Source organism: Dermacentor albipictus, chromosome 6, assembly GCF_038994185.2.
Source record: "Dermacentor albipictus isolate Rhodes 1998 colony chromosome 6, USDA_Dalb.pri_finalv2, whole genome shotgun sequence".
Lineage (NCBI taxonomy): Eukaryota > Metazoa > Arthropoda > Arachnida > Ixodida > Ixodidae > Dermacentor > Dermacentor albipictus.
The window spans coordinates 139451922-139475467 of record NC_091826.1 but is presented as its reverse complement, the minus strand read 5'-3'; the positions used below and the strand labels follow the sequence as shown (position 1 = coordinate 139475467).

The 23546-nt window shown below is 43.5% G+C and overlaps 1 protein-coding gene across 8 annotated transcripts in view; it reads right to left on the bottom strand.

Moving 5' to 3' along the window:
- Positions 1–23546, bottom strand: part of LOC135896110 (G-protein coupled receptor-associated protein LMBRD2B) — a 390673-nt gene that overhangs the window by 137969 nt on the left and 229158 nt on the right. For all 8 annotated transcript variants that reach the window (XM_065424449.2, XM_065424452.1, XM_065424451.1 and 5 more), the window contains 2 exons: positions 17588–17659; positions 706–819 (listed from right to left, as the gene is read on the bottom strand). In XM_065424449.2, coding sequence (XP_065280521.1) covers positions 706–819; positions 17588–17659 — 186 coding nt within the window. The remainder of the gene's footprint in view (positions 1–705; positions 820–17587; positions 17660–23546) is intronic.

The following is a 23546-nucleotide window of genomic DNA, read 5'->3' as shown; positions in this document are numbered from 1 at the left end:
TTAACAAATGCTATCACTTAGCGTGGTACATGTCCGCATGTATTGCAAGTTTTTCTAATGTTATTGATGTTTCTACCCATTGTGTATTGTCACCGTACCTTGCGTAATCTGATTGCAAGTGTGAAGTGAATTGTGCAGAATTTTCTGAAAGACATGCGGGCACCAACGATTACTCTGGAACCTTCGATGACTCATGTGTAAAAGCCGACGCACTTGACTGGCAGAGCACATTTGCGCTGATCGCTGACTGTGTTCGCCACTATTGTAGTTCTTTGAGCGTAGGCTGCTTTTGAGGGCACAGGTTCGCCCAATAAAACACTACTTTCGTAATTTACAGTTTTACTACATTGTTCATCATCACTACAACATGACAATATGTCTTGAAATAAAACCTTTTAACATAACAGCATCTAAATTCAGCCCGTTCTAGGTGGTAAAGAAAGAGCTAATAGTTTGGACCATGTAAGCTAGGACACCCTGTACACAAGTGCAGTTCATCACTCGAGGATATGGTTCAAAATCACATACACATATACATATACACATTTTCCTAGTGTTCACTGATATGCAGATCATTCAACTTCTCTATATCATGTGTGCCACAAATGTGCACAAAATACAGTGGTGCTTTTTTTCTTTTTTTTTTTCAAGAATAGCGACCCAGCATGCCACATGCAGTGCCCAGCAGCAGCAGCCAGGACGTACCTGCTGGTGCAGCCGAACGAGAGTACGCTCAGTGACCACCGAGCCTGACAGGATGTCCACCTCGGCGTTGACTCGTTGCCGGGAATGGCCACTGACCTTGGTACCTTCAGGAAGCTGCAGAGACAACAATAAACTTATGCACATGCTGTTGTGAAGGCCGGCTCGGTAATGATAACACCATCAGTAGGCGAACCAATGATGTTATCTTTGAGACGCTAGTGCATCTGATGTACTTGGTGATATGACTAGTTCTAGTCGTGCTCCTAAACCAAGTCTTTATCTCGCTTTATCTCACAGTGAGATAAGGCCCCTTCTTGCTCCTCTTACTTAGTCACAGGGGGCACAATAAAATCTGGCCAAGAATGGATGTCGATCGCTCTTTCTTTAAACCTAGTAAGATCAAATGAAACACAAAGGCTTGACAAATTAACTGCTGTTATTTAACTGCTGTTATTGAGTGCACTTTTGGCATGCTCATTGTTGAACTACTGGGACATGTTCATGGGAGTGGCACTAGTAAGGTACTGTTTCTCATATCAGGAAGAGGACGAAAGGCTGGTGTGGAGTGATATTGGGGAGGAGCGAGCTACTGCAACATTCTTGGCTTGTCATGAATAATAGCATCATGCTGAAAAAAATGTGGCAACATTACTGTTGTTACAGTTGCTGCACAATGAAACCCAGCAAACAGTCCATTACCACATCGTCATGTGCACCTAAAAACAACCTAATTGAGTGAAAAGTGTCTAGCACATTCTGCTGGTTCGTTGTCTTCTCTACATGGTTTGAGTCTCTGTCTTAATATCATCTGTTTTGCACTCGCTGTTTATGATGGTATGGCAATGATGGTTTGCCATAATGGCTTTCTCATAATGGCCCGTTTTCTTGTGTCTTCATCTCTGCTAATGAAGTTGTTGATACTGACATCATCTGGAAACAGTGTTGTTGGCAGCACTATGTGTGCCCCCATGTGTCTGTCAGCAATAGCAGCACTGACATGATCTGCATCTTTAGTCAAATCTTGTCTAGTGATGTCAGATCTGTACATGTGCCTTCTGGGTGGCACCATAATTTGCATGCGTGAAGCAGTTCTCAATTATAGTGGCAGCTCATGCTGCAGCCACCATCTCAAGTTCCGTAAACAAGCCCACATCATTGGGATGCATTCCTTGGCAATGTCCATCATCTTCCTGCCTTTTCATGGTTCTGATGATAATGGCCATCTTGTCCTGAAGCATCAAAAACTTTAGCTTTTTGACTGGCGGAGATATTATCGCAGGCTAGCCACTTAAGGAGCAAGTTGCCGATCACTTTGGTTATGCTGAACACCACAGAACAGTGGGGACAGCTTTAGCACCTGCCGAGTTGCAGAGTATTGTGTTCCTGTCAGCATAGGTCTGTGAAGATGTGGCCGTGCCATTTGAAATGAGTGATGAACAGCAAACAAGATGCTAGCCATGGTCAGGCCATACTCGCTTTATTTATTCATTTAGTGATTCTAGGTTCAGCTTGTGTCTTCAAATAAGGGCCTTTGCCATTCCTGCTTTCGTAGAACCTGTGCATTTAATACAAACGTAAGTGCTGTTTGGAAGTTATATTTTGTTTCAGTTTACAGTAGCTGGCTTGAGAACCCCAATTTAAATCACAGTTTTTCTCTCACTCTTTTAAGCACCTTGCCTATACCACCAGGATATTTTTTTCTGTGTAATTATTGCATCCCCCAACTTCACATCGATTTTACGTGAAAAAGGAGGTGCTAGCATTATGTGAATGAATACAATATGAGGTGTTCCTTTGCTTTTCAGATACTTTTGCTTCTGCAATTATTTATCTCTTGTATGCAGAGGTGCAGCACGTGTGGTACTGACTTCTTTGCTGCCACCCTTCCTGAACTCTGCGGATAAAAAACAGAGTATTTTGAGCAATCTGTGCTTCCTATGCACAGGTTGTATAGGGTACTCTTACGTTGAGTGTGCTCATAAGGAGAGCTTGCCTGTGTATAACTGCTCTTAGGCCCTAAATTAAAACAAATTTTTTGGAAGCATATATATATTATAGAGTTGCCTTCCGTTAATTTGACTTGGATTAAATAGACTTTTTGGTTATTTCGATCTCAGCCGAAGGCCTGGAGCCAGCCGCCCATGCATTTCCGGGGCCTAAACTCTTGTTACCGTATTTACTCGCATAATGATCGCACTCACGTAATCAGCGCACCCCTGAATTTTGTCTTCAAAATTCCTTTTTTTTTTTTTCTCGTGTGATGATCGCATCCCGAACTTGCCGCAGCGATACGTCATGTGCCAAGCCTAGCTAACAATGATCGCGCTTACCATCTGTCGAATGCTATGCGTACGACTCTTCAAGACAAACCAAGCGCACCAAACATTCTTATGCAGATGCCCCATTTCATTCCTTTCATCACTTTCCGCACTTCCAGGACAAAAAAGAAAAGCAACAACCAAATTTGCCTTTATTATGTGTAGGCTTTATAATGGTTGTGGTAAACAACAACAATAAAAAAAAGCGCCTTTCGATTCTCGTCTGCACTCGTTGGGCACGCAACAAACTGCAAGTGGCAACGATAGCAGTCACGTTTACACTGATACGTTAGAAGTGTACCCTATTCATATGCCGACACTTGTAACACAGCTAAGATATTCACCCACCCTTAGCGGAAACATGCCTTATTAGGATAGTAGTGAAGACAAATGTAGCAGTTTCCGCAGCATGCCCGCCATGTGTTTCTATGTCACTGGCAGCTAAGCGCATCCATCTGTTTCTGTCCCCTCAAAGTGGACATGGCTTTGTTATTTCTGCAATCTTGCCAATATTAACAATATTATTAATTACTGATACGGAAGAAATTGTTTCAATGCACATAATGCACTCATGAGAAGAAGAAAAATCGCGTTCGGCGCTTTCGGCTCACTACGACGGCCACCATTTTTATTTTGGTGTCCCACACTATTTACAGCGGCAGCTGCCTATTTGTTGACCTAATGTCATCCCGCAGCTAATGCAGGATGCAAAAAAAAACATTTTTGGGGGGGAAATTTAGCCCACGCAATGATCGCACCCCTGAATTTACATAAATTTTTTTTGACAAAAGCAATCATTGTGCGAGTATATACGGTATTTTGTTTCCAAAATTGGCATTCACCGGATAACTCGAACTGATCCCTATAGTGACCCCAACTGTGGCGACCCCTTTGATGTCAGTGTCTGTCAGTAGAGCTTATGAGATAGTGAAGGTGTTGAACAGACGTCGTCATCTGTCAAAAACTCCAATTTTCAGCCTTCCCTTCGAAGACCTTCAAGCAACAGCGGTACCTCGCACTGTCAAAATAAGATATTTACCCAAGATTATCACGCAACCCCCCCCCCCTTTTTTTCTTTTTTAAAGGGAATATTGGGCCAAACATTGCTTGCATGGTGCAATCTGACACAATACCAAAGCGCCTTCGCACATTCACATGGTTTATCACATAACACGGATGTATTCTGGTGAAGCTGACTTTAGAAAACAGATCGTTTGTAGTACATGCCCAATTTTGTTCCTAAAGGAACAGGTGTGTATTAGCTTTCTACTTTGTTTAGGAGCGTTAATATAATTCCTATGTTAGTTTTCTACTTTGGACACATAGAAAGTGGGCACACGTTTGATTTGGGAATGTGCTGCAATGTGGGAAAATAAGGCCTAATGGATCAGTAGTGTTTTCTGGCATTTTTTCTGCATTTTCTTCACTTTGACCCGCTTGATAATTCACTTGATTTTGTCGGTCCTATCAAGGTAAAATTATTGGAAATGAATTGTCGCTTGTGTTTATGATTATATTAGTTGGGCATAGTTCTGGTTTATTAGTGTGCCAAGTTCTCAGACTTGGGTTTGCAGATGGGTGTGGTGTTTACACCAGTAAACACACGCCATTAAAGGGGCTCTGAAACACTTTTCTAATCAATTATAGAATGGCCTCACTGGACGTTGTCTCGTGAATCTTGTGCAGCAAAAAATTTTTCGGAGCACCAATACCCAGCTTTCTCTCTCTTTTCGTCTACACTAGCGCACTGGAGCTATAAGGTTAGAGAAGCAGGCTGGAAGTTGAGTGGTGTGGAACTCTCTGGCAACCACAGCAGACCACATCACACAGCATGCCGCTGCCATCTCATAGGCCAGGCGCAGCTGATGCAGCTATGTGCAGTTCAAGGATGAAATGGTTTTTAGGATCACAGACATATATATTTTAAATTTAATGCAAAATTAGCAATTACGTATTACTGAGAATGCTCTCGCGATCAAGAAATCTACCTGCCAATAGTGTTGGTGGGCCAGCTGCTTTCGATGGCGCTGCATGATGGCATTACGAATGCTAGAGCAAGCAATTTTTTGACGTTTTTGACACAAGATTGCAAATTCTCTGCTGCATGAAGTGTACATTTGGCTCACATGTTCACAGCAGCCTCTATAGGTTGGCAGCATTTTCTTACTGTGTTCAAAGAGTGCTTCAAGGCCCCTTAAATTAACGAGCATTGGGTTTGTTTCCTAGTATGATAACGGTGCTTCATGTTGCCAGTATTGCCTCCGCATGTACATGTCCATGCTGCTACACATTCCATGAATGGTGGTAGTGCTTTGTACAGCATTCACTTATGTGATCTATAGTTATTTAATCGGTGCCTACACCATGCTCAGTAAGGTACCCATGCCTCAGTACTACACCTCAGTACTACACCATGCCTCAGTAAGGTGCCTGGTGTAGTCTCGTGTGGACGCCATCCTCTCCGTGAGCGCAGAGAATATCTTACATTCCCTCATCTTTTAAAATGTTCCATACTTAGAAGCATTTCTCTCACAAACCAGACTTAGTTCAAGGAAATTTTCCATGTCTCAATGATTCCTCTTGTCATATTCAAATGCTCATTGCCATGTTATTGGTTAACGAAACTTTTTCTCAAATCTCTAAATTTATTAAGGAAGTTTGTCGTGTGCGCAACATGGCCACGCACGTTTATATCTCCTTCCGTTTATCCACCGCGGGTGCGCTTTAAAACCACGGTGCTGCAATTATGCTTCAGAAATTTTTTTCATTTTTTTTTCTCCTCCCTTAAGCTCGTTCTCCTAACTACTACACGCAGAAACAAAGCAACAGCGCTCGCATTCTATCCCATAGATGAGATGGAAAATATATATATATATATATATATATATATATATATATATATATATACACACACACACACACACAGAAATTACCAGTCATAGCACTCGTAGTACAGCCCCCTGTGCCATTCTCTTTCGAAAGGAGTCATATTAGAGTTATTACAATTAGGTAAAAGGTATTTCGCTCTCGTGAGCAGCTATCCTTGAGATAGTTACTCGGGCTAGCTTCCCACGCTAAGCGTGCCGCACTCGCCACGCATCTGCTTAAACTTTTCCTAGTCTACAGAGTCGCTCGAGTCCGCTCGATTCAAACTACACAATGTCCGTGCATCCTTGGGCGATTGGAACGCACGTGATCTGAGCCTGGCTGGCTGAAAAAGGGGCTTTGTTCCGGCCACAGAGCTTATTGCCTGAGTAAGGTCCCCGGTGTAGTCTCGTGCGGATGCCATCATCTCAGTGAGCGCAGAGAATATCTTACATTCCCTCATCTTTTAAAATGTTCCATACTTAGAAGCATTTCTCTCGCAAACCAGACTTAGTTCAAGGAAATTTTCCATGTCTCAATAATTCCTCTCGTCGTATTCGAATGCTGATTGCCATGTTATCAGTTGTTAACAAAACATTTTCTCAAATTTTTTAATTTATTAAGGAAGTTTGTTGCGCGCATATGCCTTCCAACAACCATCGCAGACAACATCAGCCTCTTTCCACGTAAGTACGAGGCTCTGGACAGGAGCTATGGCGCTTCAATGTAACTTGGGGCCTGACGGACCAACCGACTGAGCTATCTCTCCAGGCAACATCCAAGGGTCACGAGTTCGAATCCCCTTCTCTCTTTCTTATTTTTGTTTTCCTTTTTTTCTTTTTCTTCCCTCCTTTTTAATATTTCTTTTTTTTTTAGTTTATCACTGTACAGAACCCCTAAAAAAATATATATATCCTCTATTAGGTATGGTCACACATACAGGTCACAAATACCAGGTTTCTCCAGTTGGAGTGCCATCTGAGCGGTTTAACCGAGCTCAGATTGGTCCACCTTGACTGATCAAAGAAGGCACCACTGTAGGTTAAATGAGGCGTACAACTCCTGCGGTGGCGGCAGAGTATCCACCTCGCGTGCAAGAGGACCGTGGTTCGAATCCCGGTGCCGCGCAATTTTCCACCAGAAAAAAAGAAAAAAAACTGTTGAGCAAATTGCATAAACAGGCGTGGAGTGCGGCCTGATCCCAGTGACCAGAACCGGTAACGCACTCTCTCACCAGAGCAGGATTGGCCACCCTGGTGCAGTACTTGGCCCCAACCTCCTATACGAATACAACAATCAAATCCCGGCCCTCAGTCCCCAGCAGCCGCGAAGCTACTGACCACAGCGGCGGTAAGATCTGTGATGCAGCAGAGGGTGCTAAGAATCCCTGGCCCCGGACAGGCCACCATTGGAATTTGAACCTGGCAACGTTTAACGTTAGAACGTTATCTAGTGAGGCAAATCTAGCAGTGTTATTGGAGGAATTGAGGGTAGTAAATGGGATATAATAGGACTCAGTGAGGCTAGGAGGACAAATCAAGCATACACAGTGCTAAAAACCGGGCAAATACTGTGCTACCGGGGCTTAGCGGAGAATCGAGAACTAGGAGTCGGATTCTTGATTAATAATCATACAGCTCATAAGATACAGGAACTCTATAGCATTAACGAGAGGGTGGCAGGTCTTGTTGTGAAACTTAATAAGAGGTACAAATTGAAGGTAGTACAGGTCTGCGCCCCTACATCCAGTCATGATGACCAGGAAGTCGAAAGCTTCTATAAAGACGTGGAATCGGCGATGGGTAAAGTCAAAACAAAATACACTATACTAATGGGCGACTTCAATGCCAAGGTAGGCAAGAAGCAGGCTGGAAACAAGTCAGTGGGGGAATATGGCATAGGCTCTAGGAATCGCAGGGGAGAGTTATTAGTAGGATTTGCAGAACAGGATAATATGCAGATAATGAATACCTTCTTCGGCAAGCAGGTTAGCCAAAAGTGGACGTGAAGGAGCCCGAATGGCGAGACTAGAAATGAAATAGACTTCATACTCTGCGCTAACCCTGGCATCATAGAAGATGTGGACGTGCTCGGCAAGGTGCGCTGCAGTGACCATAGGATGGTAAGAACTCGAATTAGCCTAGACCTGAGGTGGGAATGGAAGAAACAGGTACATAAGAAGCCGATCAATGAGTTAGCGGTAAGAGGGAAAATAAAGGGATTCCAAATAAAGCTACAGAACAGGTATTCGGCTTTAAGTCAGGAAGATGACCTTAGTGTTGAAGCAATGAACGACAATCTTTTAGGCATCATCAAGGAGCGTGCAATAGAAGTCGCTGGTAACTCCGTTTGACAGGATACCAGTAAGCTATCGCAGAAGACGAAAGATCTGATCAAGAAACGCCAATGTATGAAAGCCTCTAAACCTACAGCTAGAATAGAACTGGCAGAACTTTCGAAGTTAATCAACAAGCGCAAGACAGTTGACATAAGGAAGTATAATATGGATAGAATTGAACATGCTCTCAGGAATGGAGGAAGCCTAAAAACAGTGAAGAAGAAACTAGGAATAGGCAAGAATCAGATGTATGCGTAAAGAGACAAAGCCGGCAATATCATTACTAATATGGATGAGATCGTTCAAGTGGCTGAGGAGTTCTATAGAGATTTATACAGTACCCGTGGCACCCACGATGATAATGTCAGAGAGAATAGTCTAGAAGAACTTGAAATCCCACAAGTAACACCGGAAGAAGTAAAGAAGGCCTTGGGAGCTATGCAAAGGGGGAAGGCAGCTGGAGAGAATCAGGTAACAGCAGATTTGTTGAAGGATGGCAGGCAGATTGTTCTAGAGAAACTGGCCACCCTATATACGCAATGCCTCATGACCTCGAGTGTGCCGGAATCTTGGAAGAACGCTAACATAATTCTAATCCATAAGAAAGGGGACGCCAAAGACTTGAAAAATTATAGACCGATCAGCTTACTGTCTGTTGCCTGCAAAGTATTTACCAAGGTAATTGCAAATAGAATCAGGATCACCTTAGACTTCTGTCAAACAAAGGACCAGGCAGGATTCCGTAAAGGATACTCTACAATAGACCATATTCACACTATCAATCATGTGATAGAGAAATGTGCGGAATATAACCAATCCTTATATCTAGCTTTCATTGATTACGAAAAAGCGTTTGATTCAGTTGAAACCTCAGCAGTCATGGATCCATTACGGAATCAGGGTGTAGATGAGCCATATGTAAAAATACTGAAAGTTATCTATAGCGGCCCCACAGCCAATGTAGTCCTCCATAAAGAAAGCAACAGAATCCCAATAAAGAAAGGCGTCAGACAGGGAGATACGATCTCTTCAATGCTATTCACAGCGTGTTTACAGGAGGTATTCAGAGACTTGGAGTGGGAAGAATTGGGGATAAAGGTTGATGGAGAATACCTTAGCAACTTGAGATTCGCTGATGATATTGCCTTGCTTAGTAACTCAGGAGACCAATTGCAATGCATGCTCACTGACCTGGAGAGGCAAAGCAGAAGGGTGGGTCTGAAAATTAATCTGCAGAAAACTAAAGTAATGTTTAACAGTCTCGGAAAAGAACAGCAGTTTACGATAGGTAGCGAGGCACTGGAAGTGGTAAGGGAATACATCTACTTAGGGCAGGTAGTGACCACGGATCCGGATCATGATACTGAAATAACCAGAAGAATAAGAATGGGCTGGGGTGCATTTGGCAGGCATTCTGATAACATGAACAGCAGGTTGCCACTATCCCTCAAGAGAAAAGTGTATAACAGCTGCCTCACCAGTACTCACGTATGGGGCAGAAACCTGGAGGCTTACGAAAAAAGTTCTGCTTAAATTGAGGACGATGCAATGAGCTATGGAAAGAAGAATGATGGGTGTAACTTTAAGGGAAAAGAAAAGAGCAGATTGGGTGCGGGAACAAACATGGGTTAATGATATCTTACTTGAAATCAAGAAAAAGAAATGGGCATGGGCAGGACATGTAATGAGGAGGGAAGAAAACCAATGGTCATTAAGGGTTACGGACTGGATTCCAAGGGAAGGGAAGCGTAGCAGGGGGCGACAGAAAGTTAGGTGGGCGGATGATAATAAGAAGTGTGCAGGGACAACATGGCCACAATTAGTACATGACCAGGGTAGTTGGAGAAGTATGGGAGAGGCCTCTGGCCTGCAGTGGGCGTAACCAGGTTGATGATGATCAGTGAAAAAATGTGAAGCACAGTTTTGTACACACAGGAGATGATCTGCAAAACACTGCAGAAAAGCAGCACTTGATCAACAAGCCACACTTTTGAGCATTGCTGCTGTATTCATAGCAGTGCTTTTTGTGTCTGCTAGTGCTAAAACTATGGATAACCAACTCAACTGCCAACCTTGCCACTGTGGCACACTCTCTCCGATTCATAGAGCTTTCAGCTTTCATACTGGATACTGCAGAAGGCAGTCGACGCAGTGCAGTCATATCTCAAAGAATGGGCCACTCTCCTCATCCTCCAGAAAATAATGGGCTTCTTAGTGAGCTTGGCATTCTGAGAACTCTATTTCCAGCATGGTAGCACAGTCCTAAAATGGCAAATGGTACCACTGCCAACATGTGGTACTACCAGATCTGCCTCCATGTTTGGGTTCTCAGCAGTATAACTGGCTCCCTTGCATAGTGAGGAATGTTTTGTTACGTGATTCTACTTTTCTCTTTAATAACCTCACAGTGATTTTCTTTGCGTGTCGAGCATGAAGTTGACGCCCATGAATATAGTCACAGCTGCGTTATTCCATGAATTTGGCAGCACCTGCAGGCCCACAGCAAGGAAACAGTGCATACTATTACGAAAAAGAAAGAGTAGACTCATGTTCTAGATGATAAGAGAGAAGTTTTGATTTTGCTTGAGGAACTGTTGTGAACAGATGGAGAAGAAGGATAACTACATGCACAGACCATGTAAAATGGGGTTCCATTAAAGGAGTTGTACAGAGCAACTGTAACCGGCAGATGCGCTTCATTCCTGACAGTATGGTGCCGTGAAACCCGGGATGGAGATTGTCGTCTACATGACGGATCAATGACCAACTACGCTGTCAGAGTGGCATCATCTGAAGTGTTACTACCCGAGTCACTGCCGCCGCAATTGAAGCCTTAGAAGAAACGAAACTGATGACTACCAACTTGCAAGTGCTCTCAAACGAACTTGATGGCAAAGAGCACTGCCTCACTGAAATCAATGCCAAAGTCAACGATCTTGTGACTGACAATGATGAATACAAAGCTGAACCCACCGAGGTACTTGATTACCATGAGAAGATCTGTCACACCATTTTCCAGGTTTGTTTTCGTCTTCATACCTGCACCAAGAATGGATCCCTACCGACTGTCGCCAGCCATTTGTGAGGATAGCAGGCAGTACATCCAGTCTGCAACCTGGTAAGCAGGCGAATGTCAGTGCAAACGCTAGACCACCGACAAGATGTGTACAACAACCGAAGCTCAAGATAGAGGCAAGGGTACAGCGCCAGTTCATCCTGAACAACGATAAGGTGATCGCTGAAGAAGAGATCACAAGAAGAGATGACAAGTTACAGCTGCCCAAGAACTCCCCAAAACTGCCCAAAGTGGAATCGAAAAATCTTGCAGAGCTTGAGAAAGAAGCCACTTAACAGTTCAATGATCTACACGAAGCAGCCGACATCAAGGTTCCCGACAGAATGCACAAGCGGAAAGACATCCTGTACCTATGGACAATGTCTAACATGGTCACATGCAAGCCACTGAGCCTAAACCAAGGAGATCAAATACAAAATAAAGAACCAAATCGCTATCGCTCTTGCTCCTCTCATGACTGCCACCACAGTGTGGAGGCTGATGATCACTTGCTAAGCAGCTTTTGGAACCACAGCCCCAAGTACAACTTACCAACAGCGTCGAGGCCTTCCAAAGCATTCGTATTCGATGACAAAAGGTACTCCACCTGCCTGAACAGCTGCCACAAGGATGGCTATGTTACCGTTAAAAAGGACTACCATTTGCGGCCTCACTCGGAATTCACGTTGCCACAAAATGAGTGCTACTTCTCCGCTGAGAGAAAGACAACCACAATCCAGTCATACCTGGCAGTACAAGCCACGGTCGAAAAACCAAATTCTTAATTATCAATCGGCCCACTCATAAAAAGAGCTATAGCAAAAAACTGCATCCGCTCTGCTCTAGAGAAGTCCTGCAAACATCAAGTTCGTGAGAGCGTCAACGCCCAGCTAAGGCGTCTAGAGAAGGCTGGGTTCCACGGAGAAATCATGGCCTCGGTGGTACAGAGCCAAATTCCAGAGGTAAAAGCTGGTGGGAGTCGCACACCAGCCCATTCTTATTCTTCTGATTATTTCAGTCTCATGATCCGGATTCACGGTCACTACCTGCTCTAAGTAGATGTATTCCCTTACCAATTCCAGTGCCTCGCTACCTATTGTAAACTGCTGTTCTCTTCCAAGACTGCTAAACATTACTTAAGTTTTCTGCAGATTAATTTTTAGACCCACCCTTCTGCTTTGCCTCTCCAGGTCAGTGAGCATGCATTGCAATTGGTACCACTTCCAGTGCCTCGCTACCTATCGTAACTGCTGTTCTCTTCTGAGACTGTTAAACATTGCTTTAGTTTTCTGCAGATTAATTTTTACACCCCCCCTTCTGCTTTGCCTCTCCAGGTCAGTGAGCATGCATTGCAATTGGTCTCCTGAGTTACTAAGCAAGGCAATATCATCAGCGAATCGCAAGTTGCTAAGGTATTCTCCATCAACTTTTATTCCCTATTCTTCCCACTCCAGGTCTCTGAATACCTCCTGTAAACATGCTGTGAATAGCATTGGAGAGATCGTATCTCCCTGTCTGACGCCTTTCTTTATTGGGATTTTGTTGCTTTCTTTGTGCAGGACTACGGTGGCTGTGGAGCCGCTATAGATATCTTCCAGTATTTTTACATATGGCTCATCTACACACTGATTCCGTAATGCCTCCATGACTGCTGAGGTTTTGACTGAATCAAACGCTTTCTCGTAGTCAATGAAAGCTATATATAAGGGTTGGTTATATTCCGCAGATTTCTCTATCACATGATTGATAGTGTGAATATGGTCTATTGTAGAGTATCCTTTACGGAATCCTGCCTGGTTCTTTGGTTGACAGAAGTCTAAGGTGTTCCTGATTCTATTTGCGATTACCTTGGTAAATACTTTGTAGGCAACAGACAGTAAGCTGATCGGTCAATAATTTTTACAAGTCTTTGGCGTCCCCTTTCTTATGGATTAGAATTATGTTAGCGTTCTTCCAAGATTCCGGCACACTCGAGGTCATGAGGCATTGTGTATATGGGTGGCCAGTCTTTCTAGAACAATCTGCCCACCATCCTTCAACAAATCTGCTGCAATCTGATCCTCCCCAGCAGCCTTCCCCCTTTGCATAGCTCCCAAGGCTTTCCTTACTTCTTCCGCCGTTACTTGAGGGACTCCAAATTCCTCTAGACTATTCTCTTTTCCATCATCATCGTGGGTGCCACTGGTGTTGTATAAGCCTCCATAGAACTCCTCAGCCACTTGAACTATCTCATCCATATTAGTAATGATATTGCCGGCTTTGTCTCTTAACGCATACATCTGATTCTTGCCTATTCGTAGTTTCTTCTTCATGGCTTCTAAGCTTCCTTCGTTCCTTAGAGCATGTTCAATTCTATCCATATTATACTTCCTTATGTCAGCTGTCTTACGTTTGTTGATTAACTTTGAAAGTTCTGCCAGTTCTATTCTAGCTGTAGAGTTATAGTCTTTTATACATTGGCGTTTCCTGATCAGATTTTTCGTCTCTTGCGATAGCTTACTGGTCGCCTGTCTAACGAAGTTACCGCCGACTTCTATTACGCGCTCTTCAATGATCCCCATAAGATTGTCGTTCATTGCTTCAACACTAAGGTCCTCTTGCTGAGTTAAAGCCGAATACCTGTTCTGTATCTTGATCTGGAATTCCTCTATTTTCCCTCTTACCGCTAACTCATTGATCGGCTTCTTATGTACCAGTTTCTTCCGCTCCTACCTCAGGTCTAGGCTCATTCGAGTTCTTAACATCCTATGGTTACCCCCTATGGTCACTGCAGAACACCTTGCCGAACACGTCCACATCCTGTATGATGCCAGGGTTAGCGCAGAGTATAAAGTCTATTTCATTTCTAGTCTCGCCATTCGGGCTCCTCCACGTCCACATTTGGCTATCCCGCTTGCGGAAGAAGGTATTCATTATCCGCAAATTATTTTGTTCTGCAAATTTTACTACAGTGAAAGCTCATTAATTCGAACTTCAATAAGTCAAATTTATGGATAATTCGAACTGTACGATTCGGTCCGGCCAAGCTCCACAGAAGTCTATGCATAAAAAAGCCCATTAATTCGAACGCGCGAAGGTTCCGCCACGGATAATTCGAACTATGCGCCATAGTGCCAGCAGCTTGGCATCTGGCACACAGCCAGAGAAACGCGCATACTGCCTAGACACAAGGCTGCGTCACCTCCGGAATGGAGAGAACGGCGAGAGAAGGCAAAATCGGGAAAAATATAAACGGCACGGTGTAGGCCAGAAGGCAGCGGTGGCTGCTTTCTCTCATTTCGACGTTGACCTCTGAGACTTCTTGCCCGTCCCGAATCTCGGGGGCTTTGTAAATCTTCTTTGCTGACTATGTCGACGTGGACGAGGGTGCAGCGGTGTGTCATGCGCTGAAAGATGGGGACACAATTTCTCAGTTCAGAAGCGCTGAACCTGTCGCTGCCAGTGACGACGAGGAAGAGGACGACGAAGCGCCAGTGTGGCCCTCCACTGTGGAGGTCATGGCTGGATTGAATGCTGCCCGTCTATTCTTCAGTGTTGAAGAAGGCGAAGAAGAGGCCTTCCGCCACATTCGCTTGTTAGAGCAAAAAGTGCTAGCTGTCGCCTTCAAGGAAAAAAGGCAGACTACGATCACGGACGTTTTCAAGCATTGAATTTCTGACATGCCCTACTGCTTCTAAATCGCAATGTAGTGTTGTTCTCTTTCACTTTCGTTAGTTCGAACTTTCGTTAATTCGAACTGTTGCGGCTTCCCCTTTCAGTTCGAATTAACGAGCTTTTACTGTAATAAATCTCCCCTGCTATTCCTAGAGCCTATGCCATATTTCCCCACTGACTTGTCTCCAGCCTGCTTCTTGCCTACCCTGACATTGAAGTCACCCATCAGTATAGTGTATTTTGTTTTGACTTTACCCATCGCCGATTACATGTCTTCATAGAAGCTTTCGACTTTCTGGTCATCATGACTGGATGTAGGGGCACAGACCTGTACGACCTTCAATTTGTACCTGCTATTAAGTTTCACAACAAGACTTGCCACCCTCTTGTTAATGCTATAAGATTCCTGTATGTTACCAGCTATATCCTTATTAATCAGGAATCCGACTCCTAGTTCTCGTCTCTAGCACAGGACGTGCCCACTTTTTAGCACTGTATATGCTTCTTTTGTCCTCGTAACTTCACTGAGCCCTTTATATCCCGTTTGCTGCTCTCTAATTCCTCCAATAGCACTGCTGGATTCGCCTCACTAGATAACGCTCTAGCGTTAAAACTTTGCCAGGTACAGATTCTAATGGCAGCCTGTCCGGAACCAGGGATTCTTAGCACCCTCTGCTGCGTTGCAGGTCTGACCGCTGCCATGGTCAGTTGCTTCGCAGCTGCTGGGGACTGAGGGCCAGGATTTGATTGTTGTATTCATATAGGAGGTTGTGGCCAAGTACTTCACTAGGGTGGCCAATCCTGCTCTGGTGAGGGAGTGCGTTACCGATTCTGGTCAATGGGATCAGGCTGCACTCCAGGCCTGTTTATGCAATTTTATCAACGCGCGGATCTTTTTTTTATTCCGGTGGAAAATTGCGTAGCACCGGGACTCAAACCACGGTCCTCTTGCACGTGAGGTGGATGCTCTACCTCTACTCCACCGCTGCAGCCTGCACCGCTGCATGCGATGAATGTGTTATCTAGTAAATGAATCCAAGAAGAAGCCAACCTGCAATATAAAACACACCAAAGCCCATGTGGAATGTGACGTTGATGTTGTGTATGGCATTCCCCTCGCCTGTGGGAAATGCTATATCAGCCAAACTGGGCGCTGTCTGAATGAGCGCCTGCTAGAGCATCGCAGGAATGCTACTTCACTAAGTGGCGCTAGTCATTTAGCCGAGAACATTCGCCGTAGCTCACACAAACCAGCATGCAAGGCATTTTTCGAACGAACACGTGTGTTGCACAAATTCAGCAATCAGAAAAACTGCGAAATTGTTGAAGCCTTTGGTATCTCTTGTAAAAATGATTACTGTGTCAGTGCTCCTTCTGTTGTGCTCGGGAAAAAAGAACTTGATTATCTTAAGGCAAACGCGTGTATCGATTCAGCTAGGTAAGGCGGGTGATAAGCAAGATTGTATTTGAGTGATGGGGAAAAAGGTTCTATCACCTTTTTTCCCCATTTCACATTTATTTTCATTCTTTTTACTTTTTCTTTTGGATTTGACACCTCTGATGATTGTCGCCTGCACCAAAGAAAGTTTTTTTGGGTGGTCCGGCGCACTAACAGCGCTCCCCTTCTCTGCCTGCTCCCCCCTCCCCCTGTGTACATAAATCCCTGTTTTCCGTGAATAAAATTTAGTTGCAGTCCGGCGTTTGTGTTGTCCTTCTCTCGTAGACCGTGTTCAATTGTGGGCTGGAACGATGTTTCATTATGCCAATCAGAACCAACTAGCCCAGCTGTCCATACTTAGTGTACAATGGCTCCGGTACTGTCATGATGTACTGCATACTACTGCACTGATCTACTAGCAGATGCCTTCGTGGCACCTACATCGACAACCAGGACGACCTGCGCTTCATAAACAAGTCCAAGAAGTAAACGAAAAAAATTCATACGATGGCTCCTCCAGTTGCCTGCGTGCCATTGCATGATTTCAGGCCTTCTGTTCCTGCTTGGTGGTTCACCAGCAGCAATTGCCATTACCTCCACAGCTGGTGCATTAGGCTGTTGTTGACCCAGAATGTGATGACTAGAAGGCCATGATTCGCGCTGATTCAACCACCACCAGCCAGAGAAATTTACACACAAGAAGGGGTTAAGCAAGTTTGTCCAGGATGACAAGACTCGCAGAAGTTTAGAAAATGACTAGACGCTGCTGTCTTCATTGACCATCTTGCTTGCGGGTGGCAGTGTGTCGTGAACAGAAGGAGAAACGTGCGATAAACACGTGCACAGGCCAGGGAAAACCGAGTTTCAAATTAAAGGAGCCGCACTGAGCAACTGTAACCGACGGAAGCACACTGGCTACCATGCAGGAACCTCAGCTTGATCGTGCAAGGACTTTGTTATCACGATGAACACATTGTTTCTCACAAATTTTTTCATGCATGTCATCATGACACTGTCACATAATCACGACAGAGGAAGAATAAATTGTTGGGGTTCATGGTCTTGCATTGCTGGTAATAACTGAGGACTTCGAAATTTGGAGCAAATAGGATAAATCGGAATCTTCAATTTCTTTTCATATTTATTTTATTAATCTGTACATGCCACTTATCACACCATACTGTGGTGTGCCACCATATGCACAATAATCCTACCTTGGCCAGGATGACATCCATGTGGCGTTGCAGATGGCCCGAGCTGAGGCTGCTTGACACTTGCTGGATTTCCTGCATTGTTACAAGCCTCATTGTTACACAAGGATGGCCACTGTGGCCAGCGCAATGCAATGCAATAGTAACAACAAGGTATTGCTGTCAAGGTATGAAAGGGCACCTTCTTCTCGGATATGCTTTCATTCCCAATAGGTTCTCATGAAGGTTCAGCCTAGAATCCAAAATCTTTGCTACCTTCTTGAACTTGGCCCTGGAGATGATCTAGATGCCAAGGAACACATGAGGTGTATGCATGAACGAAACATGGCACTATGCAACACACCTCTGAAACACTCAGTCTTCAACATGGCATGGTCCAAAGACATTGCTGCATAAACAATGCTTTCCTGCCCATGTAAGGAAACGAAACCATTATTTTGAAACATAATTTGTTCCAACCATGTTTACAACTTTTCACATATCCTTTCGTCACTGGGAGACTCACCTCTCTCTTTTGTCCTTCACTTGATCAAAGCAAACTCACAGGCACTCGTGCCAACACAATTCCCTCCAACATAGCCATCATCGAGGGGTATTACAAAGAACACACACAGGCTGTGCATTCCTCCTTGGAACCATGCTGAACGCAATGAAAAAAACAAATCAGTATGAAAAGCCACAATATGCACACTGAAGTAATACAGTCAACTTTCATCAATTCAACCCTGACAGAATTGAAAAAAAACTGATTGAATTAAACAAGGTGCAGAAAAATACAAATGCTCAAACGCACCACTGCTTCATTTGGCAGTACAGTTAACCTCAATATTAAAAAAAGTGAACTTTATTTCATTATATTGAAATTGCCCTGCATTCAAATTCTACCTTTTATGCAAAGTACAATCGGGAGCCGTTTCTCTTTTGAACAGAAGTAGCTGTAAAGATGTCCAAATAATCAGGCAATCTAAGAAAACAAATTTAGATACTAAAGAAGAAAGTAAATTTTGCTGAACTTGAAAGTCAGCAAAAACTTTAACGATTTATTTCACAATTCAGGAGTGTCCCCAACCAAAAAAGTGGATTTGTTAGACCCCACGTTTTGGAACCCACTTGGCTGGTTCCTTAAGGTTCATTGACGAATGTGGCAGGGTGCAGCTTTTAAACGTCCTTTCCTCAAGTCACTCAAGTCGTACAGACAAGGCAAAAGCCCAAGAAAAGGCTATTAGAGTGGAACCCCAATTATACAAAATTCTTGGGGCCATACAAGTATGTAGTATAATCCGACTAGCAAAAGAACTGCATCAGAATATGCAGTTTCATGCGACGGAGTTGCGAAGAGCTTCAATTTATATTATGAGATAATGCTCTACAGTACTCAAAAATCGAATTCGCCAGAAAATTAAATGTGAATATAATACTGCAGTTGAATTAGGAAGGAACAGCGCCAACTAAGATGATCATGAGAGAGAGAACGGCACAGGACAAGGCACCTGTCCCGTATCATTCTCCCTCTCGTCATCGTCTTAGTTGGCACTGTTCTTTCTTAATTCAAGTACACGCTATCTAGCCCAAATGAATGTTGTCCTAATACTGCAGTGCAGCTGCCAATAACACTTTATTGGATGAATTTGGCGATGCGTTCCTGTCAGCATGCTAAAACATTCTTTTCTTACCTAGACACTTTAAACAAAAGATCGCTGCTTTCTTATAAACTTTCTGTTAGCCACAGAGCAAAAGCTATCTTTTGAACATAGCAATGTCCGCAAGGAGGATTACCTGCTGCCTCTGAATGACGCTGATGCTATGCTACAGGCACGGCAGCATCTGTAGCCTCATCTGAGGTGTGAGCCCGAGGCAATGCCTCCTCACAAATCCTATCTCATACAACAACCCACACGAAATCAGAAACCCAATAATGGACCTATCTTGGGTGCTTGTGTGTAGATACAAAGCTCTGAATTGCATGCATGAACAATAAGCGTATCCGATATGATCTGTGTGCCTTCCGGTGCCTAGTCAGTGGTTCGATGTGCGCTTTCCACAAGCGCTGGATCCTTGGCTTTAGTTTTACTGTCGCAAGACTGAAGAAGGTTGGCAATAACGCAAATGTAAGTGTCATCTTTTCAGTGCCAATCAAGCTGTCCAACTTGTGCAAGGCCAGCTACTGTTGTTCTGAGAAGCCCAGTTGCTGGACAAATCATAAGGAACGCTACGTTCATTGTGAGAACAATATCGTGTATGAACTGCCCCTGTCGTGCGGCAAAAAGTACATCGGCCAAACGGGAAGGTGCGTAAATGACAGGTTGCATGAACACGCAAATAATGTGCGAACTGGAGGAGTGGAACATCTGGCTTTTCACTGCAGAGAGCATGGGTGCAGTCCCATTTATAAACAGTGCACGGTGATATGAAGAAGCCCCGCGCAAACAACACGTGAGATTATTGAAGCAGCGAAGATCGCTAGCTTGGGGAGCGCTTGTGTTAGCGCGCCTTCAATCAATCTTTCAAAAAAAGAATTCGATTTTTTAAACGTGACACAGAGGGTGGCCTGATGGAGAGGACATTTTAATCTTGCAATAAAAAAAAATTTGTTGGCTATGCATGGTCATTCTTTCATCTTTGATATCATCTTAACTTTCCACTACACATGTCTCGTTGGTGTCTCATTTGACTAGAAATTAGTACATATGCGCATGCGTACGATTTTGTGTATTACCTATATATATATATGTGTGTACCGCTTCGTAGAATAAAACAATTATTGGAAGTTAGGACTGTGTCCGCATCGTACCTCTGTCTCTCGCCCCTTTTTTTGCGCTAAAAACCTCAAAGTTATGGAATACCAACATGCTCAAACTACACTCTTTCAAAAATAGTGAGCCTGGCATAGCGCCAAAGATGCTGTCGGTCATACACACAGATGCGGAGTCAAAAAACTTGTGAAAGTATCCCCAAGGGAGACTGCCACAGAACACTACTCCTGGCCCCTCCTTTTGAACTTTGTTTCGTGTCTATACAATGTACAGATGACAGGGTCACAAAGAAAAAGCCACTAATTTGGCTTGACTTGGTCTATGTTCCTTTTCTGGCAACATGTAACAATATGTGCATAAATACAAAACATAAACACGTGTATCAGTAAAACAGTATAAATATAAACAATGTATGGACAAAATGGGACAATTTATACAATGTTACTTTTGCATAGCAACAATAACACCAAAGTGAATGCTGAATTATGCACATCATATAACTTAAAGAAGAAACAGAAAAACAATGAAATGTAGACAGCATAAATCACTTTTCATTTAAGGGTAACATTCACTGAAATACAAGATTACCTAAGTCACTGTGCAGCTGGAGCTTGAAAATGCATGTTCATCGAAAAAAACACACAAACAAAAGCACTAAAGCATACCTGGGAATAAAAACATGAACAAGTTTTGGCACCTAACTGAAATGATAATAAATATGATGATTAATGAAGAAAACCCGCCGTGGTTGCTCAGTGGCTATGGTGTTGGGCTGCTGAGCACGAGGTCGCGGGATCGAATCCCGGTCACGGCCGCCGCATTTCGATGGGGGCGAAATTAGAAAACACCCGTGTGCTTAGATTTAGGTGCACGTTAAAGAACCCCAGGTGGTCAAAATTTCCGGAGTCCTCCACTACGGCGTGCCTCATAATCAGAAAGTGGTTTTGGCACGTAAAACCCCAAATATTATTATTAATGAAGAAAGTTATGTACAGATGGCAGTGCATGGCACTGCATTTATATCCTATAGTTTGTTCATGAATGCGGTACATGCCAAGTTCCTCTGTGCCGTGTACTGCAAGTGCTTGTATTTATGTTAGCCTTGACAAGTACTCAAGAAAAATTAGTGCTGCTTTTTCTTTCTGTTTAAAGACATTTCAGTAAAATTGTATTCTAGAATGATTTTATCGACATTATATATAGTTCATTATATTAATATATCCCCCTTTGCATAGCTCCCAAGGCTTTCTTTACGGAAGAAGTAAAGAAAGCCTTGGGAGCTATGCAAAGGGGGAAGGCTGCTGGGGAGGATCAGGTAACAGCAGATTTGTTGAAGGATGGTGGGCAGATTGTTCTAGAAAATCTGGCCACCCTGTATACGCAATGCCTTATGCCCTAGAGCGTGCCGGAATCGCGGAAGAACGCTAACATAATCTTAATCCATAAGAAAGGGGACGCCAAAGACTTGAAAAATTATAGACCGATCAGCTTATTTCCGTTGCCTACAAAGTATTTACTAAGGTAATCGCAAACCGAATCAGGAACACCTTAGACTTCTGTCAACCAAAGGACCAGGCAGGATTCCGTAAAGGATACTCAACAATAGACAATATTCACACTATCAATCATGTGATAGAGAAATGTGTGGAATATAACCTACCCTTATATATAGCTTTCATTGATTACGAAAAAGCGTTTGATTCAGTTGAAACCTCAGCAGGCATGGATCCATTACGGAATCAGGGTGTAGATGAGCCATATGTAAAAATACTGAAAGCTATCTATAGCGGCCCCACAGCCAATGTAGTCCTCCATAAAGAAAGCAACAAAATCCCAATAAAGAAAGGCGTCAGACAGGGAGATATGATCTCTCCAATGCTATTCACAGCATGTTTACAGGAGGTATTCAGAGACCTGGAGCGGGAAGAATTGGGGATAAAAGTTGACGGAGAATACCTTAGCAACTTGCGATTCGCTGATGATATTGCCTTGCTTATTAACTCAGGGGACACATTACAATGCATGCTCACTGACCTGGAGAAGCAAAGCACAAGGGTAGGTCTAAAAATTATTCTACAGAAAACTAAACTAATGTTTAACAGTCTCGGAAGAGAACAGCAGTTTACGATAGGTAGCGAGGCACTGGAAGTGGTAAGGAAATACATCTACTTAGGTCAGGTAGTGACCGCGGATCCGGATCATGAGACTGAAATAATCAGAAGAATAAGAATGGGCTGTGGTGCGTTTGGCAGGCATTCTGAAATCATGAACAGCAGGTAGCCATTATCCCTGAATGGAAAAGTGTATAAAAGCTGTCTTACCAATACACACATACGGGGCAGAAACCTGGAGGCTTAGGAAAAGGGTTTTTCTTAAATCAAGGACAACGCAACGAGCTATGGAAAGAAGAATGATAGGTGTAACGTTAAGAGATAAGAAAAGAGCAGATTGGGTGAGGGAACAAATGCGAGTTAATGATGTGGTGACATTAACGACATTATTGTCATTAATAAATGACATGACATTAATAAATGATGTGGTGTATGGTTGGAATGAGGCTACCAATTTGAGGTACATATGTAAGGCACCTTCCGAAAGAGACGACAAGCACGGTAACAACGATTGACGATGTCGCAGTGCTTCTGAACAATTCAAGATATTAAACATAAATGTAAGAAGCATTTTAAATAAAATAACGACATTGAGGCTCTTGTACTGGAACATGAACCCGATATTCTGGCAATCACCGAAACATGGCTTAAAAAAGACATACTAGATGCCGAAGTCACGCCTCCAGGATACAAAATCGTGAGAAGAGACCGCGAAACGAGAGGAGGAGGAATTGCCTTGCTAATTAAAGAATGTATATTGTTCAGTGTTCTCCCGCATGTCACTGATGTCGAAGCTCTTTGGATTAAAACCAAACTTAATAATTGTGCAGTATTCATTGGTGCTATATACAGACCACCAAACTCTCCAGTGAATGTGCTCATTAAACTGAGAAGCTTTATGGACGCACACCTAAAGCATGAAGACAATATTATTTTGTTAGGAGACTTCAACCTCCCTGGAATTAATTGGTCGACCCTTTGTGCAGAGGGAAATGACGTCCCTAATTGTGAACAACTACTTGAGATCGCTTTCTGTTTTGATTTGACTCAGGTCATCTCAGCATATACGCGTGTGGGTCCAACTACTTCCTCAATCCT